The 11,988-nt window shown below is 40.5% G+C and overlaps 1 gene segment (V, D, J or C); it reads left to right on the forward strand.

Moving 5' to 3' along the window:
• The first annotated feature begins 333 nt into the window (after positions 1-333).
• LOC119807203 lies at positions 334-973 on the forward strand. The segment is given in 2 exon segments: positions 334-387; positions 567-973. Coding segments are annotated over 2 exon segments (456 nt in total).
• The last annotated feature ends 11,015 nt before the right edge of the window (positions 974-11,988 follow it).

The following is an 11,988-nucleotide window of genomic DNA, read 5'->3' on the forward strand; positions in this document are numbered from 1 at the left end:
TTATACCTTCCATAGTATTGTTAATCTTAGATAGCTTTCTTAACATTCTGCAAAACATACTGATTTTAAAGTATTGTGGATTTTAAACCAAAGTTGTCATTATAGTGCCTAAGAGATTTCTGTTTGAGTGCTGTAAGATGATATCATTCAGCAATTGCTCACACTCCCCATGTTGTTATTTTTGCCGGTTGATTGACACCAGCTAGTCACACACATTGCCCATGCATTTTCTTAGATATGTGCTAACTGCTTTGCATAGGCTCCTCGAACTCAGTCCAACCAGCTAGAATTTATAAACCAAGCCTTTTCACTGAGAACTGACAGGCAGGGGGATCAAAATGGTGTCACAAACCCAGGTTCTCCTGTCCTTACTGCTCTGGGTTTCTGGTGAGAAATTCAAAAGTATTATCATCTTTTTAGAGTCACTTATTTGTATATAAGATATTTACAATGTGTGTCATGATAGAATTTGTCTTATACGATAATACTCTGACAACATGATATTACAAAGATATTAAATTCAATTTTTTCATATTATGTATCATCATTTTTGTTGCTGATTTCAGGTGCCTGTGCAGATATTGTGATGACCCAGTCTCCATCCTCCTTGGCTGTGTCAGCAGGAGAGAAGGTCACCATCAGCTGCAAGTCCAGTCAGAGTCTATTATCTGGTGGTTATAACTACTTGGCTTGGTACCAGCAGAAACCAGGGCAGGCTCCTAAACTACTGATCTACTGGGCATCCACTCGGCACACTGGGGTCCCTGATCGCTTCTCAGGCAGTGGATCTGGGACAGATTTCACTCTCACCATCAGCAGTGTTCAGGCTGAAGATCTGGCAGATTACTACTGTATGCAACATTATGATTATCCTCCCACAGTGCTTCAGGCTCCAACAAAAACATCTCTGACGTTCTCACCAGCTGGCTGCACCACACAGCCCTCGACCTGCATGTGTCCCCCTGCTGACTGAGACTATGTGTTCAAACAGTCGTGAAAAAGTTTGAAGAGCCCACCAAATATAATGGGTTCAATCCATCTTATGTCTTTATAAATGAAATAACTTCAAATGAAAATGTAAAAAATAATTTGTTATCTTTCTATTTCTGTAACACATTACCACAAGCTCTGCTGCTTGAATATGAGGGGTTTATTTTTATACTTCTGGAATTTCAGTGTCTAACATAAGACTCTATGGGCAGAAGTAATGATGATGGTAGCAGTTTGGAAGCTCTAGGAAAAATGCGTATTGCTCTTTTACTCAATTTTATGGTTCTTTCTTATTTCCTTTCTGGTGTCCATTTCTTTTGTTTTTTTTTTCTTTCCCTTTCCATAAATTATTTACCTTTTGTTACATTTTAGTTAATTAAGTAGTCTTTTCTGTGTCCCTGTGAGTGTACATTTGTTTGTCTGTGTGTATGTGTGGGCATGTTTCTAGGCACACATTTGACATGGCATAGTGTGGACATCAGAGAATACTTGAACTGTATTGATTGCTTGTCATTTGGGTCTGGGTATCAAAGTCAGTTATGACATCAGGCTTGTTGGCAAGTGTCTTTGCCCCTTGATTGAACATTCTGCCCTTTAAAATCTTTACTTGAAATAAATTTATTGTACTCAATTTTCTTTATTATTTTATGTTTTAAATTATCTTTTCTCATTTCTCAGACCTATCCCAGTTCTTACTCTCTCATTCCTCCTGCTCCCCTACAATCCCACCACCCACTTCTCATCCACTTCTTAGAGAAGGTAAGGCTTCCCATGGGAAGTCAACATAGTCTGCTACCTCACTTTGTGTCAAGACCAAGGTCTTTCCCCCTATATTTAGGCTGAGCAAGGTATCCCTCCAAAAATAATGGGATCCAAAACCCCAGTTCACTCACTAGGGATAAATCCTCATCTCACTGCTAGTGTCCCCACAGACTGCCCAAACCACACAAAGGTCACCAATATTTGGAGGTCCTAGTTTGTTCCTATGTAGATCTATCAGTCTAGAGTCAATGAGCTCCCACTAGCTCATATCAGCTGTTTCTGTGGGAATGCCCATTATGATCTCAACTCCTTTACTGATATTATCATTTTACTTTCTTTGACTGGTGTCTGGAATCTTGCTTGGTCCAGTACTTAGCTCTGGATCTCTGTATCTGTTTCCATCAGTTGCTGGATTAAGGTTTTGTGATGACAATAGTTGTTAAACTGACTGCAGGGACTGACAAGTTTAGGCAACTTCTCCACTCTTGCTTAAGGTCTTAGATAGGGTTACCCCTGTGGATACTTGGGAATTTTCCTGGTGCTATGTTTCAGGCTAGCCCTATAAAAGCTCCCACAATCAAGACATGTCTTTCCTTGTTCTCCCTCTCTGTCCTTCCCCAATCTTGACCAACCAATTTCCTCATGTTCTCATCTTCAGTCCCCTTCTCCCCACTTCTGTCCTCCATTAACCCCTGTCCCATCCTACCAATTTTTGAAGGAGCTCTTGTCTATTTCACCTTCAAATGGGGGATATATGTATATCTCTCTTAGGGTTCTCCTTGTTACCTAGTTTCTTTGTGGTCATGGACTGTTTATCATTGCAATATGTCTAATATCCACTTATGATTGAGTACATGTCATATTTGTCATTCTGGGTCTGAGTTATCTGACTCAGGATTTTTATTCTAGTTCCATCTATTTGCATGCAAATTTCAGGATAACAGTATTTTCTTCCACAGAGTAGGACTCCACTGTGAAAATGTACCACATTGTCTTTATGAATTCTTCATTTGAGCAGAACCTAGGTTGTTGTTTTCAGGTTCTAATCATTTTGAATAATTCTACCATGAAAACAGATGAGAAAATGTGCTGTGGTGTGAGTGTGCCTCCTTTGGGTATGTGGCCAAAAGTGGTATTGCTGGGTCTTGAAGTATTTAGATACCTAATTTCTGATTTCCAAAGAGGCTGTAAAAATTTGAATTCACACCTGCTTTGCATTGGAAGAGTGTCACTCTTACTCCACATCCTCTACAACATGAGCTCTCATTGCTGTTTTTGAGCTTAGCCATTCTGACAGGTGTAAGATGGTATCTCAGAGTCATTTTGATTTTTATTTCCCTGATGGCTAATGATATTAAGAAATTCCTTAAGTGTCTTTTGACCATTTGCTATCATTCTGTTGAGAAATCTCTGTTTAGATGTGTATCCCATTTGCTTATTCGATTATTTGGTATTTTTATGTCTGGTTTCTTGATATCTGTATTTTGGAGATTAATGCTCTGTCTGATGTTGGGTTGGCTGCTGTTTTGTCTTAATGACTTTCTTCTTTGATTTATAGGATCTTCTCATTTACAGGAGGTCCTATTTATAAATTGTTTTTCTCAGTGTCTGTGCTACTGGTGTTATATTTGGGAAGTGGTTTCCAGTGCCCATGAATTCAAGGCTACTTCCCACTTCCTCTTTTATGCAGTTCAGTTGAGGTCTTTGATCTATTTGGACTTGATTTTGTGCATGCATCTAGATATGGGTCTACTTGCATTCTTCTGCATGCTGACACCCAGTTATGTCAGCACCATTTTTTGAGGATGCTTCCTTTTCCACTGTCTAATTTTAGCTTCTTTGTTAAGAATCAGGTGTTCAGAGATATGTGGATTAATATCAGGAACTTAAATTTTATTCTATTAGTCAACCTGTTTCTTTTTATGTCAGTACCAAGGTGTTTTAATTATTATAGCCCTATAATAAAGCTTGGAGTGAGAAATGTGTTGTCTCTCAAAGTTCCTTTATTATACAGGAGTTCTTTACTCAATTTTCTTATAAGCAGGGATTTTTTACCAGTAAATAATATGTTTTTGACTCTACCTACAAAACTTCCCCATTTCTTCTTTCTTGTCATGTTACCTCTTCTTCCCTTAGTTCCTCTTCTATATTTATCACTCAGTCTTTCATACATATACATTCACACATGCCTATACCTCCTGCCACTCATACCTACCTATACCACAAACACATATACATATAGATAGACATGTATATAGAGTACATTTACACATATTTGCACAAGACACACATGTACTCATACAGATGTATTTACAATCTGAAAAGGAGAAAGATTATGATATGTATTGCCTTTGATCCTGGGGCCACATCTCCTTCAGAACTTTCTATATCTGATTTTTTACTGTGGAGACTGATATCTTTCCATTCACCCTAATGTTTGCTATAAGATTATGTCAACAGATGTTTCCTTCCAGTCTCATATCAATGAATAGAGTTTAGTGGATTTTATTTGGGGGTAGGGGTATTTTTGTTCCTGTGTGAACCATATAATAACTAATCATGTCCATATTTTCATTAAGAAACATTGAACATGTATTTTGGAGATCTGGCAGGGAACAAGTGCTACAGACTACAAAAAGTTTCTGGAGATCTCCACATACCCTAAAGCTGCATAGTTCTCTGAATGTTTCTGGGTAGTGATCCCTTGAGTTTAGAATGCTAAGTTTACAAAAGCCTCATATAAATCTAAAAGGTACTTAAACCAACAGGTATGAATCATACACAGAAATTATCAAAAATCATGTAAAAATGATGTCCCAAAGAATAATCATTCATTGAAGGATTCAAATCAATGATTTGAAAAAGATAAAAGGTTGTGTGAAGATTTTAAGAATGTACTCATTAAATGATTAATTACATCAAAAGATAAAAACAAAAGAATTCATTCAGAAAAGGATGTAGGGAGGAAGGCTGGTGACATATAGCCAAACTTAAAAAGATGGAGAAAACAGTCAGCAACTCTGCCAAATAACTGAGCAAGGGAAATATCACAATTGAAATATTAAATTAAAATAATACAACACTCAGTGAAGGCACACTAGCCTACTTGAGCATATGATTCATGTAGGCCTTCTCCTTCTCCCCAATTTTCTGTATTGCTAACAAATATTAGTTTATATTCCTGAAATTTGTCACCATGTTCTATTTGCTTATGTGCCTAGTTCCTTCTCCTGCAACTAATTCTAAAGTACAGCTATCAGAATATCAAAAGCCAGCAATCAAAAGCCCCCACTGATTTACTTAACATTTCCAAATAAGATTAAGCACCTCATTCTAACACCAGGTTTCTACTTTATAAACTACAATTTTGCTAAGTTTTATGTCTGTCTCTCTATTGAGTGGCAGTAGTTTTTCACTCTAAGACAAATACAATGTATGTACCCTTTCCCTGTTTCCATACCCCTCTTCCCCCTTCCTCTGTCTCCTCTATTTTCCCTTGTTCCCTGACTTCTGTCCCTCTGAAGTAAAGACTTCTCCTTTGTGCTGAGAACTTGGTCTTGTGTGTCCTAAATTCATACTTTTCCTTTCATGGAGAACAAAGATATCACCATAAGACTCAATAAAACAGAAGTAAGAATATCCTGCATCAAGTTTGAAAATGAAGAAACAGCTAGGTGGTGGTGGCACACGCCTTTAATCCCAGCACTCAGGAAGCAGAGGGAGGCACATCTCGTGAGTTTGAGGCCAGTCTGGTCTACAAGAGCTAGTTTTAGGACAGGTACCAAAGCTACAGAGTAACCGTGTCTTAAAATAACCAAGAAGAAAAAGAAGGAGGAGGAAGAGGAGGAGGAGGAGGAGGAGGAAGAAATGAAGAAATATAGCATTGACACATCATTTGTGGCCTGAGAAAGCAATCTCCATGGGAGTGGAGCACATCCAGTCCATGGACATTGGTGGACCAAGACTGAGCCAGCAACCTGGCCTGAGCAGACCTAAGACAGAGAACTCCATAGGAACAGGTACAGGGGAGCAACCGCCTGAAGGAATAAGCCAAAGCCAGAGACTGCTGTGGTCCAGACTGAATTTGGGACTTTTAAACTAGCAGAACTAAGCCAGGACTATGAGTCTTTGAACTCCAAGGAACTAGCCTGAGCCAGGACTTCTGTGAATCTGGGCATGAATCTGAGACCTCTAAGGGAATAGGCAAAAACCAGAGATCTCTGTGTGTCCAGGTGTGTGTCTTGGACCTTAGAGGGAGTAGGTCTTAGCCAGGAACTCGATGGGTCTAATCTTTATTAATATTGAAGATATCCATAATTTTTCTTCTCCTGTGGAAACAAGAGCAAAACCCTTCCCCAATGTAAACACATCCTCCTGGTTTCCATTGTGAGGTCAACACATCCTTGAAATACACTGGTTGATTCAATCAGAAGATTTTTTCTATTTCCAATATCTCTCTGCTGTTGTTGTCCCTTTCCTCATTAGCGTTAAGAAAATTCAAGGTTAATAAAGCATTATGCAACCTATTTCGGGGGGGTATTTTCCATCCCTTTTTGTTTGTTCAGCATATCCTTTATAGTATGATTTGAACTTTATATAACTGCCTGACCAGTAGGATTATTTGGTATACTTGTAATGTACTTTATATTATAATAAGCAAAAAAGCATTTCATTTTCTTAAATACATATGCTGGACTATTGTCTGTCTTTATTTGTGCAGGAATGCCCATGATGGCCACAATTTCCATTAAATATGTAATTATTGAATCAGCCTTTTCTGAGCTCATGGTAGTTGCCCATTGAAAATCTGAATATGTGTCCACGGTGTGGTGTACCTATTTTAATTTACCAAATTCCATAAAGTAGAACACATCCATTGCCAGATTTCTTTTCTTTGAGTACCCTTAGAGTTCCTCCCTGCAGGCAATGATATCTGATTATAGAAAGAACAAGTAGTGCACATTTTTATAATCTCCTTATCTTGTTGCCATGTAATAGAAAACTTTCTTTAAACCTTTGTTATTGACATATTTTTTGTAAAATTCAGAGGCCTGTAAAACACTCCCAATGAATAATTGATCAATTTCTGTGTTACATTGTGCTAGAGGTCCTGGCAGACCCATATGGGATAGGATGTGTGTTATGTATATAGGACAAAGCCTATTCCTGATTATGTCTTGTACCTGGATGAACAATGGAGTCAATTCCATATCATCTGGTATAAATTTAGCATTTTCAATATGTAAGACAACTCTTTCTGCATATTGTGAATCTAGTAACTATATTGAGAGTTCTTTAAAATCCCTTAGTACAATAAGAGAATAGTATATAATTCTGCCTTCTGAACAGAATTAAAGGACTTTGTTCCCCTTACTTAATTTTTCTAATTCGTAACCTCCCTTCCTGTGTTTTATTTGCATCACTATAAATGTACAGGCTCCAGTTATTGATGCATCATTTACAATATGGAGAAGAATCCAAGAAGTTTTCTTTATAAGGTTTAATTTATTGCTTTTGGGAGAAATTGTTTTTAATTTCTCCCCCCAAAAATAGCACAAGTCCTTTGCCAGGGTTAATTGTCTTCCCATAACTTTTTTATTTCATCAGCAGTAAATGCACTATAATTTTTGCTGGCTCTATACCCGCTAATTGATGAAGTCTCAATTTACCTTTTATAATTAATTCAGAGAGTTTTCCACATAAGGTTTTAATTTTTTCCTTGGTTTAAGTAGTAAAAAGATCCATTCCAAGATAATATCGTCCCACTGCATTAAAATTCCCATAGGAGAAATTCTGGAAGGCAATATGACTACGATACAATTAAGATTTGGATTCACCTTATCCACATATGTCTTTTGCAATTTCACCTAAACAATCACCAATTCCTTTTTTGCTTCAGCTGTTAATTATTTGGGACTATTCAAGTCTTTATCACCATTTAAGATTTTGTTTAAGTAAATTAAAAGGTCAGGTGTTATCCCAACAACTGGTTGTAGACTGGAAATGTCTCCCAATAGTATTTGAAAATCATTAAAAAATGGTCTCTCCTAATTTATACCTTTGGTGTTCTAATTTTCTGTAACCTAGGTAATTAACATAATCTCCTCTTTGAATCTTTTCAGGGGCAATTTGTAATCCCCAATTAGTCAAGACTTTCTTTACTTCTTCAAATATCCTTTCTAAAGTTTCTCTGACTTCCTTGCTCTGCTCATGTTCTCCCTCCTTGTGCTCTTCCTTTGGACCTTGGGAGCTCAGTCCAATGCTCCAATGTGGGGCTCTGTCTCTATCTCCATCCATTGCCAGATGAAGGTTCTATGGTGATATGCAAGATATTCATCAGTATGGCTATAGGATCGGGCCATTTCAGGCTTCCTCTCTCAGCTGCCAAGGACTTAGCTGGGGATATCTCCCTGGACACCTGGGAACCCCTCTAGAGTCAAGACTCTTGCCAACCTAAATGGACCCCTTAATTAAGATATATACTTCTTTGCTCCCTGTCTACCCTTCCTTATCCCAACCATCCTATTCCCCCATGCTCTCCCCATCCTCCCCTTTACAATTTTCTTACCCCATCTCCCTTAGCCCCATCCCACCCCACCCCCACGTTCCCAATTTTTTTGCCCGGCAATCTTGTCTCCTTCCAATATCGAGGAGGATAACTATATGTTTTTCTTTGGGTTCACATTCTTATTAGCTTCCCTAGGATCATGAATTTAGGCTCAATGTCTTTAGTTATGGCTAGAAACCGAGGAGTGCACCCACCCACTGGAGATAGTGGGGCTGATCTAATGGGAGCTCACCAAGGTCAGCTGGACTGGGACTGAAAAGCATGGGATAAAACTGGACTCCCAGAACATGGCAAATATAAGCCAAGGACAATGGCACTGGATTTTGATGCTACTGCATGTATTAGGCTTTGGAGGGGCCTAACCTGTGTGGATGTTCACCTTCTAGACTTGGATAGAGGGGGAGGACTGTGGACTTCCCGCAAAGCAGGGAACCCTTACTGCTCTTTGGGCTGGAGAGGGAGGGTGAGGGGGGAGTGGGGGGAGAGGGAGGGGTCAAATGGACGGGCGGGGAGGAGGCAGAATTTTTTTTTTTTTTGGTTTTTCCGGGAGACAGGGCTTCTCTGTCAGCTTTAGAGCCTGTCCTGGAGCTAGCTCTTGTAATCCAGGCTGATCTCGAACTCACAGAGATCACCTGCCTCTGCCTCCTGAGTGCTGGGAATTAAAGGCATGTGCCATCACTGCCTGGCTGAGGGCGGAAATTTTTCAATAAAAAAATAAAGTATCTCTGAATCAGATAACAAATGTCATCCATATAATGGTAGATTATAGACCTAAGAAATTGCTTATATACTATATCCAATGCCTGGCTGACAAAGTATTGGCACAGGGTGGTGCTATTGAGCATTCCTTGTGGGAGGATAGTCCATTGATATCTTCTAGTAGGCTGAGAATTATTATAAGTAGGCACTGCGAAGGCAAACTTTTTCTCTATTCTTTTCTTGTAAATGTATAGTGAAGAAACAATCCTTTAAATCAATAACTATGAGGCACCATCCCTTTGGTAGCAGAGAAGGCAGAGGAATTCCAGATTGTAGAGGGCCCATAGGTTGAATAACCTCATTGAGAGCCCTTAGATCTGTTACCATTCTCTGAGAGTTTTTTCAATTGCTTTGTGCTCTTGTATAGCCTGAATGCCTGATGTCTGTCGTCTGTAATATCTTCTATATTTTCCTCAGAAACATAAGTTTTTGGGGTGGCAGGAATGTTAATCTGGGTATTCCACTGCTGCAATAGGTCAAGACCCCACAAACTCACTGCAGTATTGGCTATATATGGCCTTAGTCTTCCTATTTGCCCTTCTGGCACGATATATTCAGCTCATTTCGTGCATATTGTTTTATCTGAGATAGGGTTCAATTCCCAGGACACTGAACATCCACCTCTTTTTCTTATTGTTTTTTTGTTTTATAATCATTTTTTTATATTTTGTATGGTTTCTCTTTTTTATTATTTCCATTCAAAAATTTACCACTTCTCCCCTTGCTCCCATTGCCCTCCCCTCCCCTACTTACCTCTCCCTCCTCCTCCCTCCTTAAGAGAGGGCCAGGGTACCCTGCCCTGTGGGAACTCCAAGGAACCTTCTCCATACATCCAGGCCTAAGAAGGTGTGCATCCAAATGGACTAGGGTCCCAAAAAGCCAGTACATGAAGTAGAAACAGGTCCCAATGTTATTATTGATGACTTCTCAGTCCGTCTCTATTGGCAGCCACATTCAGAGAGTCTGGTTTGATCAGATGCTCATTCAGTCCTGGTCCAGCTGGATTTGCTGAGCTCCCATTAGATCAGGCACGCTGTCTCAGTGGATGGACAAACCCCCTCACGGTCCTGACTTCCTTGCTCATCTTCTCTCTCTCTTCAACTGGACCTTGGGAGCTCAGTCCATTGCTCTGATGAGGGTCTCTTTATCTACAATCATCGCTGGACAAAGATTCTATGGTGATATTCTCTATCTACAATAATCGCCAGACAAAGATTCTAGGGTGATATTCGAGATAATCATCAGTGTGATAGTGGGGCAAGGCCAGTTCAGGTACCGTCCCCTCTGTTGCCCCAGGAACTAGCTGGGAACATACCCATGGACACCTTCGATCCCCTCCAGAGCCAAGTCTCTTGCCAACCCTAAAATGGCTCCCTTAATGTAGATATCTTCTTCCCTGATCCTATATCCACCCTTCCTCCATCTACACTCTCCCACTCCCCAAGCTCTCCCTTGTCTTTCCCTTCCCCCTTATTTCTCGCCCTCTTCCCTCCCCCTCCACATCCCCACCTCTACCTGCACCCCCATGATCCCAACATTTTTCTGGCAATCTTTTTTGCTTCCAATTTCCAGGAGGATCTATATACTTTTCATTGGTGATCATCTACCTCTTGAAGAGGCCAATTTGGATGCCAAGATTCTGGAGTAATGATACTTGCAGCTGTACCTGTGTCTAATAAGCCTACAAGAAAAATGCCATTTTTACAAATTCTCACCTTTGGTCTTTGGTCATTTATAGAAGTCTGCCAAAATATATGTTTCCTCTGTTCTACTAGAGTGTTTTACTCATCCTCCACATTTAACCCATCATTCAGACCACTACTGTTTGTTACAGCAGGCACTGGATTTTTAAATTTTCCCAGTGAGACATGTTTTCAACAGTAACTGGGAATGACTGGAGCACATTCGCCATGGGAGCCTGAGAGAGGCCCCTGCATGATATTTCCCAATGGTATTGGGTTGCCTTGTCTATCTGTCGTTGACCTACATTCATTGCTCCAATGTCAATCTTTGCCACACCTTATAAATATACCTGGAGCTGAGTGCCTTATTTCTCCCAGTGGAGGCAGTATTCCTAGAATGTTATAGTCTTACAATCCCTTTCAGATGTCTCATTCTACGAGAAGTGAAATAAGCGACGAGGCTGGGGGCGGAGGTGGAGGGGTTGTTTTTATTGTGGGTGTAGATAGGGAAAAATGGCCATATCCGTCCCTCCTCCTCCCCCCCTACCCTACTGCCCCTCCTTCTCCCCCTTCTCTCCCCTCCTTCTCCCCCTTCCTCCCCTCCCTCCCCTCCACCATACCTCCCCTCCCTCCTCTCAAGGCCAAGGAGCCATCAGGGTTTCCCACTCCTATGCTAAGACCAAGGTCCTCCCAACCCCCCCAGGTCCAGGAAGGTGATCGACCAAGCTGAGAAGGCTCCCACAGAGCCCGTCCATGAAGAACAATCAAGAGCCCAGAGCCATTGTCCTTGCTGCTTCTCAGTCAGCCCCCGCTGTTGGCCACACTCAGAGAGACGGGTTTGGTCGCATGCATCCATCAGTCCCATTCCAACTGGAGTTGGTGATCTCCCATTAGTTCTGTCCCACCGTTTCCATGAGTGAACGCACCCCTCTCGTTCCTGACTTTCTCCCTCATGTTCTCGCTCCTTCTGCTCCTCATCGGGACTACTACTATTCTGATGTCATCTTTTACCTTTGGAAATTGCTTCTCCTACCCATGCTTCAGTACCATAGTCAAGTGTATTGACATTCATTGTATGCAAGACCCATTCATGCATGGGTGCTGATCTGATCTTTAAGACCCAAGGATCGATTTGCACTCTACGTTAGTATTATCATAAGCATAGAATCAATTATTATACGTCTAGCTTCTGGGTCAGTTACCCCTCTGTTGTACAGCCCTAGCTCG

The sequence above is a fragment of the Arvicola amphibius genome, chromosome 2 (genome assembly GCF_903992535.2).
Source record: "Arvicola amphibius chromosome 2, mArvAmp1.2, whole genome shotgun sequence".
Lineage (NCBI taxonomy): Eukaryota > Metazoa > Chordata > Mammalia > Rodentia > Cricetidae > Arvicola > Arvicola amphibius.